Source organism: Argentina anserina, chromosome 3, assembly GCF_933775445.1.
Source record: "Argentina anserina chromosome 3, drPotAnse1.1, whole genome shotgun sequence".
In the NCBI taxonomy this organism is placed as follows: Eukaryota; Viridiplantae; Streptophyta; class Magnoliopsida; order Rosales; family Rosaceae; genus Argentina; species Argentina anserina.
The window spans coordinates 32388354-32405550 of record NC_065874.1 but is presented as its reverse complement, the minus strand read 5'-3'; the positions used below and the strand labels follow the sequence as shown (position 1 = coordinate 32405550).

At 38.0% G+C, this 17197-nt stretch overlaps 3 protein-coding genes across 3 annotated transcripts; all 3 read left to right on the top strand.

Moving 5' to 3' along the window:
• Positions 1–1775: 1775 nt before the first annotated feature.
• Positions 1776–4845, top strand: LOC126788035 (uncharacterized). The gene is made up of 7 exons (XM_050513988.1): positions 1776–2234; positions 2366–2542; positions 2638–2763; positions 3058–3204; positions 3605–3769; positions 3990–4169; positions 4278–4845. Exons 1-7 carry the CDS (start codon positions 1956–1958, stop codon positions 4341–4343), a joined length of 1140 nt encoding a protein of 379 aa, XP_050369945.1. The 5' UTR covers positions 1776–1955; the 3' UTR covers positions 4344–4845.
• A 1934-nt stretch (positions 4846–6779) lies between these two features.
• LOC126789501 (KH domain-containing protein At3g08620-like) lies at positions 6780–10176 on the top strand. The gene is made up of 6 exons (XM_050515663.1): positions 6780–7112; positions 7547–7695; positions 8452–8568; positions 8900–9016; positions 9173–9316; positions 9681–10176. Exons 1-6 carry the CDS (start codon positions 6944–6946, stop codon positions 9825–9827), a joined length of 843 nt encoding a protein of 280 aa, XP_050371620.1. The 5' UTR covers positions 6780–6943; the 3' UTR covers positions 9828–10176.
• Positions 10177–14901: 4725 nt separating this feature from the next.
• Positions 14902–16952, top strand: LOC126788866 (putative pentatricopeptide repeat-containing protein At1g12700, mitochondrial). Its single transcript, XM_050514877.1, has one exon. The coding sequence runs from the start codon at positions 14958–14960 to the stop codon at positions 16839–16841; it is 1884 nt and encodes a 627-aa protein (XP_050370834.1). The 5' UTR covers positions 14902–14957; the 3' UTR covers positions 16842–16952.
• Positions 16953–17197: the final 245 nt, after the last annotated feature.

The following is a 17197-nucleotide window of genomic DNA, read 5'->3' as shown; positions in this document are numbered from 1 at the left end:
CGCAGAGACAAAGACTGATAGATTCCAAAGGTGCTACTTACTCAGCAAACTGAGCAATTCATGTGTGCATGATAGATCATGTCTTCACTGTGTAGAAAGTACACACCAACACCATGCTTCAAAGTTTAAACAACCATTCAATGATTCAATGGTGAATATTCTCACACTCTCGTTTTCTTATAGTTTCCAACCATAAATAATAGAGTTTGCCACCGCCGTCAGGGCTCCCCTTGTTTTCTTGTCCGGGAAAAGGGTGTCCTTGTCAGCCCCTCTTTCCTACTATTTCAAATTTCATTCACACCATTCCACAGATTCAAACTCATCATAATATGTGGCCTTTTTTCATGTCAAATTTGAAATCAATTGAGATGAGATTATATACCTTGAGTTTGTGACATTAATTGTGTCTACACTTTCCACGAGCAAGAAGTAGTATTCAATTAATATTCACCCTTCATACACGCACATGTGTAATTGTGACATTGTGATTCAGTTGCTTACTATACATCCACTTCATTGAAAGCTAACCATTTTCTGCCTGTTGATCGATGAGTATCAACACCAAGATGACACATTTCACATTAAGTAATACTTAACTTAAGCTTGGATGACATATTACATACACTAGCTTTCACTGCTAGAGCAATAGTAGATCATATAAGATATACAAGAACGCTAGTGCACTATAGTTAGCCTGAGCTAATGAAACTAGATTAACCAAGTAATTTTCTTAAAACAATCATACAAACTATGAAAATCTCAAAGGACATGGACAAAATAAAGAATAAAGAAAGCTAAGTTCGTTTACTAAAATTTGTGATACACCCCGACTCTTTCCTTTCTCTCTCTCTCTCTCTCTCTCTCTCTCTCTCTCTCTCTCTCTCTTTCTCTCGGACCCTCTCCTTCCAAAAGAAATTATACCGCCAAACCGTACACCACTGCCTCAGACGGCTTCATCCTCTAGCAAAACCAGACCATGAGACCTAGCTCACAAGCTTCGATTCCTCATCTTCTCCTCCGTAAAAGCCCTCCCCTAGTTAAAGTGCTTGGTGTGTGTTTAAGATTATTTTTCTTGATTACATTTTGGGTCGGGGACTCGGGGTGACACAAAATTTCTTTTTGTGGAATCGGTGAGATAAGGATAAGCCGGCCTTCTTGCCCTTGGTGACCAAACATGTTTTTTATGCTTTATTATTTTTTTAGGAGAAAACTAAATTAGAGATTTTAACAGTAAGGGCGACCAATACAAGAATATTTTAACAACAAACCGGAATTTTGTTACTTTGTTAGATAAATGGGTTGGCGAGCTATTCTAGAGCACTAAGGCAATAACATCAAGAAGTTAGTTTCTTTGAAAACAATATTCATAAAATCTAAACAATATCACATATTAGCGATTTGCGTCTTCAAGGAGTAGACCTCAAACCTTTCCTACTCTTGTTAACAAGAGATCGAGGAGAGTACTGTGACTGAAGTTCTTGCAGCAAGAAGCTCATATCTTTTAAGGCAAAGCATTCAGCTTTTGGAGTCGGAAGTGTTTTTGCAACGTCCGAGCACCAGAGATGATAGCCTAGCTGGCCGGACATCATAGCTAGACTGATCCATGTCGGAAACCATTATAACAATTCGATATCGCGAAAGTTAATGGGCTTGATCCATAAGACTTCTTATACTTGGGCCCAAGGATAGCCCGAACCCGAAGCTAAACCCGGGAAACCCAAAAATAAAACGGAGCGTTCCAAGTATAGTAGACAAGCAACCCTCAGGAAACTCGAATCCACAACCAGAAGGCGACGACCAACTCACCTTCACACATCGTCGGTGGAGATCGCCATCTCTTGTCAGCTTCAAAATTTCCATATTCCCCGCTATCCAACAGCCCCGCGTTTCGGAGGAGACACGAGGCTGAGGGAGGGGGCACAATTTAGGGTTTTGAAAAGTGTTTGGGGCAGGAAATGGCGTATAGGAGGAGGCAGCAGCCGGCGTCGGGGTTTCGATTTGAAGAATGGGAAGAATCAACAACTCGAAATTCAATTCCTCCACCGGAGGCGGAGGACGATTCGCTCGCCGCCAAAGCTATAAGAGCGTCCTCGGCTCATCGGGACTCTTCTCTCTCATCTGCTTACGCTACCCGCGGCGTCCATTCGGGTTCTAATCTCTCCCCTTCAGCTCCTCAGTTTTCGAAATCAATCCCCACCGCCGCAACTCCTTCGTCTCTTCCCTCTCCCACCCAGGTTTGTTATTTTTGCTTAGAACTCTATGCAGTGATGAAATATGTGATTGTTCGGTGTAATTTCGAGTCGACATTGCTTGATTTTAGCTGATAGTTTGGAGTTGTGATAGTATTTATGTGTTGTTTATGTAGCCACATGAGTATACGTCAATGAAGAATCTGAATGAATCGAAAAATGGGTTCTGGAGTGTTCTTGCTAGAAAAGCCAAAGCCATTATAGACGATGACGAAGATGATAATGTTGCTCAAACGTATGATTCTCCTGGAAGAACAAGGGTGGAACCGCCCCCTACACTGACTAGGGGTAAGGTGAGACAATTGCTTTTCAGTTTCTTATATTGGATTGGTTAGAAGTTTTCTCCGCGAGTGGACTTATGATGTTTAATGGTACTAACTATTTGCAGAATTACGATCCAAATCCATCTGTTGAAAACCGTGGGAGGGCAGAAAATCCCACACTACAGAAGGGATTGGGTGCATTTACGTCATCCCTTAATTATATAAGTGGCACCATTGGAAATGCCTTAGAGGTAAGGCACCGTGACTTAATGGTATTAATCAATATTGTATACTGTAAGCAAAAGAACTTAGATTTGTTTATAATCTGTTTTGATATATGAATGGTACATAGTAAGTTTCTCCGAATTTGTTCATAAGACTAATAGAATGATGACGACCGCTATCTGTATTTGTGCCTGTTGTCACTCTTTCTCTTAGTGTCTGAATGGTGTCTCTTTACCTTTGAAACAATTGAATAACTAGTACATGGTCCTTTGACTCCTTTCTGCTCATGTATGCATCATTTCTGTTTCTGTTTTCGACAGGAGGGTCGTACCATTGTTGAGAAAGGCACTGCCGATATCATTCAAGAAACTCGTAAACATATCAGGAAAAAGCCACAAAATCAGGCACCAAAATCAGAATATCAGTCGCTAGCTGACCTTGAACTTCAATTGAAGGCATCTCGCGACGTAAGGTGGCAACTTTGTGTCTATTGGTATTCATGCACTTATGTCTGGATAGAATATAAACAACGTTGGACTTTTTAAGATGATGTAGATTCTTTTCTTCTATCAAGTCAATGGAATCTATTTACCCATTTTGTTAATATAGATAGCACATCATGAGAATAGGAAGTCTGCAGTGACATAGAGGCTTCATAATTCTTAAGCTTTCTGTATAACCTCGTTGAACCATAGACTTCGCTCACCAAATAGGAAACCACACGAAATAGAGAAAACTAGTTATAGGGAGGAGAAGCTAATTAAATGGTGGTGTTATTTCTAGGAATGCTGTTCATCTCGGTGTTTTATGTTTTTCGATAGCACGTGTATAATAAGATGCCTGATATGCCTTTTGTTTGAGCTGCAGGTTGCTATGGCAATGGCTGCTAAAGCAAAACTCCTCCTTCGGGAGTTGAAAACTGTAAAAGCAGACCTTGCTTTTGCAAAGGAGCGATGTGCTCAGCTGGAGGAAGAAAGCAAAATCCTCCGGGAGAATCGTGACAGGGGAGAGAGCCCTGAAGACGATGACTTGGTACCCACTTCTCTGTTTATTTATTCTTTGCATAATATATGTTTGAGACTGCTAAAAATGAGGATGTACTGCTTTCTTTTCCTTATTTCCTTCACAGGTCATTTAATAATTTGAGCTTTAGATTAATGACCCTGATACATTAAAATGTGTTTAAGTTATCTATCTATATGCATAATGACCGTAGTTTGCAATCTTGCTGACGCCAGTATATCCATTTCAGATACGGCTTCAATTAGAAACACTTTTAGCAGAAAAGGCAAGACTGGCACATGAAAATTCAGTGTATGCACGTGAAAACCGCTTCTTAAGGGAGGTTGTTGAATATCACCAGCTCACAATGCAGGATGTCGTATACTTGGATGAGGGAACTGAAGAAGTTACTGAAGTTTATCCCATCAAGGTACTTTTTAGTTTGCAATTCTATCACTTGTCTTACATGCACCACGGATATCACTATCCTCTTCATTTTCTGGACTGAATTTGACATGAAATGTCCTCATGGACTCAGGTCATTCCTTCTCAGTCGTCACCACCCTCTGAAGTACGGGGTGTCTCCGCAAAATATACCCTATGAAGGCAGGTTATTAAAGGATACTAGAATGTTTCTCTTTGATCTCCAAGGGATATCTTATGTAGTTCTGTACTATACAAAGGCTTCAAGTTGTAGCAATATGATTTGTTGGTTGTATTATACTTTTGGCAACTTATTATCAGCTCTCCCAGGGTTTGGCTGGTATGTGATGTAATACTTCATCTCCCGAGTCTTCAGCTGCAAAGGCGTCGTATCGCCTTTAACCTACGATGTTAGTTTATTTCGTGCTTGGGAGTTGTAACTGTTGCATTCTTTTACAACGTAACTGGGAATGTAGAAAAAAGGACAGCGATTCTTGCCAAATTTCAACATTTTCAGTTCAGATGGTGTACGCTTACCTTTTGCGATGATACACCAGCGTACCTAATGCAATGAGAGATGCGGTCATGGAGGTCGATAAACGATAGGAGCCACAGAAGGATGAGGCTCATCCCTTTCACATGTTGTATATCTGAAAATTGAATGCTGTACACACCTTCAGGTTTTGATCACAAGAAGTGAAGGGTTTCAGTCCTCCTGATCTTAATTCTTCAATCAACAAAACCAAATCCTCTAGTATCTTAACACCACTTTCCATGTGACAATTTACTAAAGCATTTATAAATCACCTGAAGCATGTCCAAAGGTTGCCATTCATGTCATCTCATTTCAAGTGTTGCATTCAAGTTCTGGTGAAAAAAAAATATCTCAAAATCACTTGTCGACAACAATGTTGTCCTTCCCACTTTCCTTAATCACCTCATTCATACTTCTGTCCGAGTTTAATACATTATGTTCATCCGACTCTTAACACATTATGTTCATCCGAGTCTAACACATTATGTTATTAAATTAGCGTCCGAATTAGGCAATTGATTTTCAGGACAATCCAAACAATGTAATGTTGAAAATTTGCGACAGCTAGCTAAAGATAGACAATTTCATTCGGCGGCCAAATTTGTAACAAAATTGACAGATTACAGCTACAGGACATGGTTGAGAATGAAGCATAGGATTCCTCTAGAGGTCCAATGTGTGATATAAAAGAAAGTAGATGGCACAGCACGTTGCTCCCATAGACAACAGTGTGGGGATCAAAAGAGCCCATGTCACCATATTGGCCAAAATTATTAAAATCATGAGCATCTTGCTAAACCCCTAGCTCATTATGTAATGTAAATTATTGTGTAACAACATAAATCCCTTGATGTATTAGGTAGTTATACCAAACACAGCTCATGGTATCATTCACAGCCAGCTTATAAGGTAAACAAGAAACTGGAAATACACAGATATAGTGAATTGAAGTAAAAAAAGATATATCAAACATGCATGTTTTCCACTCAAGATTTGGCCGGTTTCATGCTTTCGTTTTCACTCTTTTATGGTAAATCACAATGCGAAGCAGTGTTCAAATGAAATACTCATAAGGAGATTTGTACATCATTGTCATGGATAGTGAAGTTTTGCATTTTTGAGGGATTTAGTCAAAGAATCGGCTATCAAATCATGTACTATGACCTCAGAAATAACCAAATTCCATGCTGTGGTTCGAAGAGCAACCGACTAAATGTTCACAAGTGAAAGAAGACAACCCAACACTCCCATAGTCCCATCGTAGGAATAAGATCATTCTCGAACATCATTATGATTCACAAGGGACCTTGATGGCTGTGTTTATGCCTAATTCAAAACGAGTTTTACTTTTGAGAGCCGTATCTCATAGAAATATCTTTCATCATTTATTATTTTGCGTATATATAGAAAATATATGAATTTTACACCGTTACACCGCAATTCATATAACTTATCAAAAAGTTAAAACATTACCTTATTAACTTATACTCAAATAGAAAACACATGAATTTCACACTTGATGCACCTTGATCCATCTGTTACCGACCAGAACTTTTGTAATAGATTTTGATCGGTTCCACGACATGTCTAAATAATACCGCAAACAAAATAAGTACTCTTTCACAAATCAATGACTCTCCCAGTTCTTTCCATCAGTGTCAAGAAATCAACTTTGGAAAATGCAATAATAATGCTCATAAAGTCGAGATAGCATTTTAGGGGGGGGGGGGGGGGGGGGGGGGGTGGGTAAAACAACAGACGCAGTGAAACATAGCAGTGAAAAACCCAACCCAACCAAACAAGGTAAAAAACTCTCCACTATAATAACACGATGCGAATATTCAAAGCACCCAAATAAAACCCAAGGCCCACCTCCCTCAACAACGCGTGCCCTCACATGGCGCACCCTGGGGCATGGGCCAACTCTCATGACATTCTCAACGCTTATGATTGGGGGAGCGTGCCACCACGCGCAACATAAAGCGCGTCACTGGATCGGCGCTGTCAGTCTCAACTGTGAGGTGTCAATCTTAAAATCCGACAACAAAGAAGAGAAGAGGAGGGGCTTTGAAATCTTGAAAAGCTCAGAGACACCATTAAAACCCTGGCCCTGGATTTCTAAACCCCACTAGTTATCTACCCAGAAGAGCCTGACCCATTTCGCAGCTCTCAATCGCCAACAGACCCTTTGAAGCTTTTGAGCTCAATCGTGGGATTTAGAGTGTTGTGGGGAGGGTTAAGTTTCAATGTCAGGGTCGTATGCCCAGAATTTCTCGCCGGCGAGAGCGCTGTCGCCGCACGTGAGGACCCCGCCGGATGTGGACAGTCAGTACTTGAGTGAGCTATTGGCCGAGCATCAAAAGCTTGGACCTTTCGCTCAGGTTGTGCCCATTTGTGGCCGACTCTTGAATCAAGGTTGCTTCTTTTCTCTGCTCTCTTCTTTTGGTTCTTTTTTTAGGTTTATTGTAATGATGTACAGATTGTTTTATGAACCCAATTGAGAATATGCATGGTTTAGTTTGGCTGATAAGTGTTGCAGAAGAGCTTGTGTGATGTTTAGTTTTGTTGATGCGTATTGAGATTTTGATGATTGAAAAAGAATGTGTATTTCTATGTTCTAACTGGCATTAGAACCTTTTTGAAATACTAATTTTGTTGGAGCTATTCAGCAGGATTTGTTATTCCGAATTGGGGCATGTTCTTTTATGTTATCTGGTGCTGTTTTGTTTAGTAATGACATATGACATCTCTTGGCATTCTTTTGTTTGGTATTATGATTTGTTGAACTTTGTGGAAATTGAATGTTGAGAATGCAATTATTGAAGTCTGTTACTCTTCTTAATTGGCAGAGATATTGCGAGTTTCTGGAATGATGCCCAACCAAGGGTATAGTGACTTTGACAGGCTGCAACGTGGAAGCCCTAGCCCTATTGGTTCAGATATAATGCCGAATTATAGAGGGTCAAACCTGGGTGGATGGAATGGCCGGCCTCATGATGTAAGTTCTTGCAGTTAATTTTCCCAAAATATTTCACCCTTGATGGTATTATATTGTTTTTATTTTTATGTTGCTTGTTGCTGGAGTTAATTAAAATGTGTATGCCTAAAGAAGTTTTTGCTAGAGTTGTTGTATTTGTGCCTATGCCTACATGAGGCGTCTGAAAAAACTGATTAATTACTGGTACACGGGAGTATGGAAGTCAAGAAGAAAGCATTGTCAGACCTTAAGAGATACTCAGTAATAATGTACTGAGAGTTAGAGTCTTTCTTGGACAGTGTTTAGACCCTGTAAGTTGATATGGTTTCTTCTGTCCAGTGATTGAGAGACAAGATTGCTTACTTTCTGTGAACTGGAAGACTGCCAAACCTCAGTTATGTATCTGCACATGATATTATTTCTTCCTGGGTCAGTTATCCCCTGGCATTTTCCAAGTTCATCTATTTCAATTAGGTGGTTTCTCAACTTTAAGTTCATTTTGATCCAGGACATGGTCAAAGTGTGGTTAATGCAGGGGTGTCCATAAGTCCACTGGCAACATATACATTTAGATCCATATTATATGGTAAATAAAGAAAGTTTCAGCTTTATGATGTGGTTAAGCTTAGTGTTGATAATTTATGTTGCTTGACAATCATGGATACTCATTATCAGTATCTTTGTGCTCCATTTCCTCATCATCATTTTCCTCTCATTCTAGTTTCATAATTTGGATCTTGGTTAGAGTACTAAAGGGTTAATTTCACTATTTTGCAGAGATTAGGTGGTCCACAGGGAATGAATATGGAGTGGCAAGTGGCACCATCAAGCCCAAGTTCCTACATCGTGAAGAGGATACTGCGGTTGGATATCCCGGTAGATAGTTTTCCAAATGTAAGCCATCCACCATAACTCTTGACTGCACTGTATGATATTGTCTTAAAGAACACCTGGTATTGGGATCTATTTGTGCATGTTTGCCTCTTATACAGTTCTTAAACAATGAACTTTATTTTGGTTTCCAACTGTTATGTTCAGTTATAAACAGTTGAAGATGCATAAATACTGGAATACTGAATGCCTGTTGTTGATGCTTTTGAAGATTCTCTTTCATGCATGTGTATATTAAATCAATACTAAGAAGCAAATTTCTGTTTCCTTTCAATCGATTAAGATATGGTGAAGTTTCCCTTTTGTTGCGATACTAATATGTCTATATTTATAGTTCAACTTCGTGGGTCGGCTTCTGGGTCCCAGAGGCAATTCACTAAAGCGGGTGGAAGCTTCCACAGGTTGCCGTGTGTATATAAGAGGGAAGTGTTCAATAAGAGATATAGACAAGGTATATAGAATTACATTCCATTTGTGATTTTACTCCCCTTTTGAGGGTTTCTCAAATCTTTTAGATCATTTTCACTTACTCTTGAGTTGTTTTCATTTAACCTATAATTCTTCTGCTCAAGTCTCTTGACATGTATTTCTTGCTTTGTCACCCAAGGAGGAGTCTTTGAGGGGTAGACCAGGATATGAGCATTTGAATGATCCACTGCACATTATCATTGAGGCTGAATTACCTGCTAATATTGTTGATATGCGGTTGAGACAAGCAAAACAAATTATAGAAGAACTTCTCAAACCTATGGTATCTTATCTTACTCATCTATTTGTTCATTACAGACTGTTACCTTTCAACCATTAATATATATATATATATATATATATATATATTTCTTTGCAAGTATTATTTGTGAAGCTACTTGTTTGAGTTGTTTCTTTTCCCAACGTACATTATGACAATATGTAGCTGTCCAGAGCTAATACCATTTCATGAGTTTGACAAAAAGTCCTTGGAGAAAAATGTTACATTTGTTAATAAACTTTTTTCTTGGCTGAAGCAAATGTGTTAATATACTGTTTGGATTTCAAGGTTGGAAGCTATTTGAAATAAGAGCACTGTCTAGCCGACTAGGATACTCAAATATTGTTTTTTTCTTCTTTTCATTCAGGACGAGTCACAAGACCACTACAAGAGGGAGCAGTTGAGAGAACTTGCAATGCTAAAATCCAATTTGAGAGAAGAAAGTCCTCAACCATATGGGAGTGTCTCCCCTTTCACATCCAGTGGGATGAAGCGTGCCAAAACTGGTATTTGAGTTTTCAACAGTGAACTTAACATGATGACCTTCTCTCAGTTCTTCCGTGAGTACAAATGTTGAACATTCTTGAAATCATATGCATCTCTGAGTTATGCATGCTGAGGCCTAAGAGGGACGTGGTGGACTTCATTGATGAGGATGAATGCAGGGTTTTGCTTCCATGACATTGATGTATACGGATGAATGGAGATATTCTTTTGCTATAGCTTTTGTGGTTGTAGTTGATTGCGATTGTAGAAGTAGAAAGTTATGTCATATAATCTATTCTTTAGTTTGCTGAACAAGTATATTTGTTATTAATTTGAAGCTTAATAATTATTGATTGTTTAATAGTTACCCTTGTGGGTGGATTTGGTTCTTTCATATGCTTTATCCTTTTATTGAGGATGAAAAAAAAATCTTTCTGATTTAACTCTGTGATTGCAACTTGACTACAGATCTAGAAATTGAGCACTCGAAATGCGACAGTTATTAAAGCATTTGTGCCACGTTCTTATGGTGTCCTCGTTATGGATCCACATGCATTTTTCATCATTATCATATGCTTCTGTCTACAATTCTGCATCGTTTTTTGTTCGTGTTATTCTCCATATAGTTAAGTAGTTTATAGGCGTTTTAAGGTTCGAAAACTAACAAGAACACGTCTGATTCATTGGCTAGATGAGTCCTCAAAAGCCTCGTAAAAGGTGACAGAGTACTTGACATGGTTGAACCCTTTTTTTTCATCAGTTTGAGATGTGAACTGCAATACCTTGTTAATTTGCTTTATGTTGTTTAAGCTTGAGAACAAGAATGTAACTGGTTAACTTGCCTCGGTTTGTAACCGGTTAGCAAACTTAGCTTTGAACAAGGTCATAGGTTTGAGACCAGGATTTGATAATGAGATTAAGGACGCTGTAGCTTTTTATGTTTTTGGTTCAAACATCTAATAGAAGTATAGAACTAAATAATTACTACAACAGTGTATTAGTAAATGTGGGCATCACCTACACTTACCTAAAAAATTCATTCTTTCATGCATGTATACTTTGTGCTTACTCTCACCATCAGAGGCCAAAAATAGAAGCTACATCCAGAAATGATGCCAGGACTCCAAATGTTCTAATCTGATACAACGCGGCCATGAATGATAAGAATCACCAGCGGGAATCTCACCGTGCCCACCCTTTGAAAATTGATGATAGTCATATGAAAAACAAGTATAGCCAATGTGCTAACGGAAGCAGTGAGAACATTAATCCAATAAAATTGATGAAAATTTGGCTGTGTTTGGCTAGTGGTGTGTTATGGTAGTGGCTTTATGCATATTTTTGACATTGTTATTAGTTCACAAAATGCATGAAGAAGGAGCTAGCTATATATCTCCAGTCTCCTTAGTTTCATAATTTATAACTTCTATTGCTTAATACATGCATGATTTAGAATCAAAACTATGTGTATATACATCATACCTGATCAAGAATAAAATACTAACAGTAGCAAGCAGCAACACAAAATTACATAAAAACAATCACTCCGGAGTACCACTCATTAACTTCCTTCAAAACTCTCACATTCCCAGATCACCATCTATATTGTTGAATCTGGGAATTGTGACATTTTTGTGTTGATGACTTGTAAAAGCGCAAGTGTGATCCTTACTCTAAAATTTCTTTGAAAATTAGTTGGTGAGAGACTATGTTTCTTATTGATCTCAGATCAGGATCAAATATTGACTCAAAAAATTATTTGGAAAATGAGAAAACTGGCACTAATACCATGGTTTGTTTTTAAAATGAAAAAAATAAAGTTGAGAAATGTGGAGGGTAAGAAACACAGAACTCAGAAAGATTCTGAAATTTCGACAAGGCAATTTTGCCGTTACGTACAGCGAGCGAACCAAATGATCTTCATCATCGTCCTAGCTTCTGCACCCTAAAAATTTCAACTGAAAGAAAAAATTTTGGGAAAAAAAATAAAGTAGGGAAAATGAAGAAGAACGAGAGCACTCGTGACTCATTGATGACAGTGCAAACTATGGTGTTGGTTCTTCCTCAACCTGAGCTATATATAATGGAGTCTCAGTCTCTTTCCAACTTACTTCATCAATTTTTTTTAATCCAAAAAGACAAAGAGCTTGAGTGGAGTTGCCGGCCATTGTTGACATCTCCCTTGCTCGCCAAGGCTTTGACTGTAATGCTAGCTTGATCTCCACGTCTCTGCCTTGCTTAACAAGGCTTTGAAACAAGACAGAGACCCCTCTCTCTTAGATGCTTATTTTAACTGAGAAGTTGTTAAGTCACTAGTCTCAGATTGAAAGACGGTCTTCAACTTATAGACATTCAACGTCCTCGTAAGTCACTTGAAGAGTTGAAGTCAACGACTCCTCGAAAAATAACGTAATTTTTGTCATCATGTAATTTTACATATGATTTTTTTGAATGCATTTACATTTTTGTTGTTGTAATTTTTACTATTATAAAGCGGCCAACCTTTAAAAATCACTAAAGAATTGCACAAAAGAATTGTGTTAAAAAAAATCAAAATGGATAAGCATTCAAAAAACAAAATAGAACATCTAACGATAAAATAAAGTCTGATTTTATCATTTTTACACAATAACATGTGTGATAAACTAAGGGAGTGTATTCAATTAGGAATCTATTAGATTTTTTTGAATTTCAAAAGTCTATAAGTATTCAATTAAGATTTTAAAAACTTTTTAAAAATCTCTTGATATTCAATTCAGATTTTAAACACTTCATCTAATTCTTGTAGTATTCAATAATTCATCGACTTATAAAGATTTTAGTAAGAGCTAGAATTTATAGGATTTTAACGTGGTAGGTATAAATATCAGAGCGCGTCCGAAATCCTCTCTCTAACCATCGGATTCTGAAGTATTTCTCTCCCAGTGCTCTCTTGTTTTGAAGATGAACAGACAACGAATGATCTCGACCCACTAATCCCTAATCTCCATTACCCATCCATTAATCTCTATCTCTTTTGGGTCGAAAAACGAACAATATTAGGGGAAACTTGAACTGAAAACTCAATGCATAAAACATAGTGTGATCAAGTACGTACCGATCTCCGAATTCTGAAATGGGTATGCAAATTCATCATCTCTTTTCTATTCTATGAAACTGAGATTGTTTTGGGTGTTGTTCATATTCGCTTAAATTCTAACCATCAATTCACAAAAACATGATTTTTTTTTCACATATGAAGTCGTATGTCATACATTGAATTGGTTGTGAAGAATTCTATGTTATTAGTCGAGGTCTCTGAGTAATCTGGGCTGAAATAGAGTTTAACTTTGTTCAGTTTCTTATTTGAATCAATCACTTTCATTACTTGGTTGTTGATTCTCAATTGAGTTGAGGTCTCTGACAAACTAGCAACTTTCAATTCAATTTTTCTGTACTTGTAATTTTTCATTACTAGCTAGTTTTGTACAGATAATTGTTTACTAGAGCAATTGCACAGAATTCTTTCTATTGCCTGAGATTCATGTTTGGTATTAGTTTATAAATTTTGGCTATAGCAGTTTGGTTTTCATTTTACAAACCCATAAGCATGCCTATCAGACGCATCTATCAAACAACAATGAAACATCCCAGGGCACTAGCCAAATGAGTAATGCTTTGTAGTACGTGCAGATATTCACATATCAATTTTGTTTTGATAGTTTAGTTTCTTCAATTCATATGCAAATTGGGTCTTTATATTATTAGGAAAGGTAAATTCAGTAATCTTTGGTATATATTTTTTGTTCTCTTGTTTATCTTATCTGCGATTATTTGTTTTAAGCATGCAATGCAAATGACAATCTTTGTTTCAAGTACTCCTTTGTTTACACAAGTTTCATTAGCTTTTGACACCTAACACTGATACTAATATTTTTGATGCCCTGTGCTTCATAGAATAAGATGAGATTGTAAACTTGTGGCAACGTTTCAAAAAGTATCATATCATCCTGGAAAAGCCTCCCTTGTAGGATTTATAGGACTGATTTTGAAGCTCCGTGGTTGTTTTAATTAGGATCCTTTTGATTATATATCTTGGAATATATTGCATCATACATAATATGATATGATATGATAGGAAGTAAAACGTCTTGGATTCCAAGCAGTAAAATTTTGAAGGCATCCCTATCATATCACCTGCCTCCTGCTAGCTCAACCCTGTCAAGGTGGCCTTGATTTTCTCCTTGACATCAGCTATCAAGGCAAGTATCTGACGGCTGGATTCCAGGAACAAATTTTGAACCACCTCTCAATTTCTGAAGGTAGGGTAAGGCTCCCCACATGGAGCAATGAATCTGCTAGGGGCTCCCATGGTGGTTCGTCAGATAGTTGGTCTATGCATGCATTTTCTGAGGTCATGGCCACATCTATAGGGAAATGTGGTCTTATGATAATGAGTTCTTTGGCTTTAATTGTGAGAAGATAACTAGATAATGAGCTTTCCTTCGGATATAATATGCAGCTAGTATGGAGTACGTTAGAAGGTGGGCATGTTAGTATCAGTGACCAGATATCTTTTGTTAAGAGTGATTATTTGAGAAATTTGTTGATATATAATTATATCCAAAGAGGTTAATTTATTGTGAACGAAAGAACTTCAGTTCATATCCAGCTACTTGCTTTTGACAATGCTCAAGCTAGTAATGTGCTTACTTAAGTTTGGTGATCAACATACTATTTTTTTTTTGTACCATATCATCTCAACAGAGAAATTGTCACATGTGTTCATTTGACGTTGTCATTAGATGTGGCGGGTAGATTATAAGATTAGAGAAATAAATTATGATTTTGTATTATTTGTATTTTTGATCGGATGTCTTGTTTTTTTTATCCTTACAAGTACAATGCATGAATTATTAAATTTGTACTCAGTTTTATATTATTTCATTTATTATCATTTCAAAAGTCTATATGGACTTATAAAATTTATAGAAATACTAACAAATCAATCTGACAAATATGTGGAGTTAAAATAATCGATGAAGTTGGCAGAATTTAAAATCAGTCAGAATCTTTCAGAGTTTGCATTGGGCTCGAGTCATCTCACCATCGAGATTGGGCCTGCATAATAAAAAGAGACTGTCTGGTAGTCTAGTTAAATCGAGAAAGAACACCAGGGATGTTGAAGAAGATCGGAACAACTGCTGCTTCTTCTTGCTATTCTCATTGCAGCACCGCACGAGGTATGCCATTTCTTCAATCCACTCCTTTTGTGCTCATCGCCGTCAACAATTACTTGGCTTTGTTTCATTCTCACACACCCTCAAATCCAACCAAATCTCCATATATCCAATACCCAAAGTCTGTGAGAGACCCCGGCACGCCCTCAATGCCCAAAGTCAGTAAATTGAGTGAGACCCAGCAACGGAATCGAACCAGCGTGAGTAATGTTGAGGATGCCCGGAAGGTGTTCGACGAAATGCTCCACTCGCGTCCACTCCCCTCTGTTATTACTTTCAATCAATTCTTGATTCAGCTTGTCAAACTCAAACACTATTCTGCCGTCCTCTTTCTCTCTAGACAAATGCTTCTTCGTGGTATTGTTCCCGATGATTATACCTTAGGCATTCTAATCAATTGCTACTGCAACTCGAACCAAATGGGGTTCGCCTCATCTGTCTTGGGAAAGTTCTTCAAATTGGGTCTGCAACCAAATGTTGTTACTTTCACCATTTTGATCAACGGCTTTGTTCTCGACAATCAAGTGTTTGAGGCGGCTCGAGTTCTCACCAAAATGCCGGAGCAAGGCAACTGTCAGCCCAATGTCTTCACTTTCAACACCCTCATAAAGGGCCTTTGCAAGATACGGAACAACGGTGTAGCTATTCAGTTGCTCAGACACATGGAACAATGGGGTTGTATGCCGGACTTAGTTTCCTATAGCACCATCATCGATGGTCTCTGTAAGGCTACACTCATTGATGAAGCATTGAAACTCTTCTCAGAAATCTTGAGAAGAGGTCTTGATCCAAACGTTGTTACTTACAACTCTTTAATTCAAGGAGTTTGCAACATAGGCCGCTGGAAACAAGCTACAAGATTGCTGAATTACATGGTAAGTCAGGGTATCTCTCCAAATCTCTGCACTTTCAATGTCTTGGTTGATACATTCTCCAAGGAAGGGAAGGTTGGGGAAGCCAAAACTGTGCTTGACGTGATGAATCAAAGAGGAATTCAACCTGACGCGATTACATACAACTCGCTTATGAACGGTTACTGTCTGCGAGGAGAAATGGATCAGGCGAGACAAGTTTTCGACCTAATGATTAGCAAGGGCTCTATGGTCAATGTTCGTAGTTGCAGTATATTGATAAAAGGATACTGCCAGAGTAAAGAGGTCGATCAGGCTTACAAAATTTTCCAGGAAATGACATGTTGGGAGCTTGTTCCAAACACTGTCACTTTTAACACTCTTATTGATGGTTTCTACAAAGCAGGGAGAATCCGAGATGCAGAAAAGGTGTTCTCTGAAATGCGAGTTCATGGCCAATTTCCAGATGTTCAAACTTACTGTATAATACTTAATGGCCTGTGTAACAACCAACAACTTTTAACAGCACTAGAATTGGTCAGAGAGATGGAAGCCAACAAGTTGGAACTAAATATCGTAGGCTACAGTACCATCATCGAAGGTCTGTGCAAAGCCGGGAAAATGGATTCTGCAATGCATGTCTTCTCTAGTTTGCCATCAAAGCATATTCAACCTAATGTGTGGACATATAATATAATGATTTTGGGGTTTTGTAAAGGAGGCCTGTTAGTTGAAGCTGAGAAATTGTTTTCCGAAATGGAGGAGAAAGGCTGTTTTCCAGATTGTTGTACCTACAACACAATTCTCTGGGGTTTTATAAATAACAATGAGATCTCAAAGGCTACGGTACTAATGAAAGAAATGCATAAGAAGGGCTTCTCTGGATATGCATCAACTATGAAAATTGCTGCTTTTTTGTCGAAGGCTACAGGAGATCCTGAATTATTAGCATGGCTTAAAGATTCAGACTGATGCTTCAATGCCTGCTCCTTCGGCAACTTTGGATGTTCTATGAAACTTGTTTGTGAGTCCACCATTGAAACACAACTTCAAGACCTTCTTCCACTCCAATAATGCATTACATGCTTCTGTCTGAATACTAGTGATAAACTGAATATTTAGTTGCTGCCAATAAGTTTATTTGAAGCAGTATTTCTCATTCAACTGGTAAGACCGTAAGACAATGTAAACTGACATGAAATTATTCAGGGACTGATTGCCTGCTGGGTGGCTCTCTTGGCTTGCTTTTGTTATCTAAATGATTAATTGAATTTCATTTTATACACACTTATTTTGTTTTGTTTTGTGAGTTGAGGAGATTAGAATTG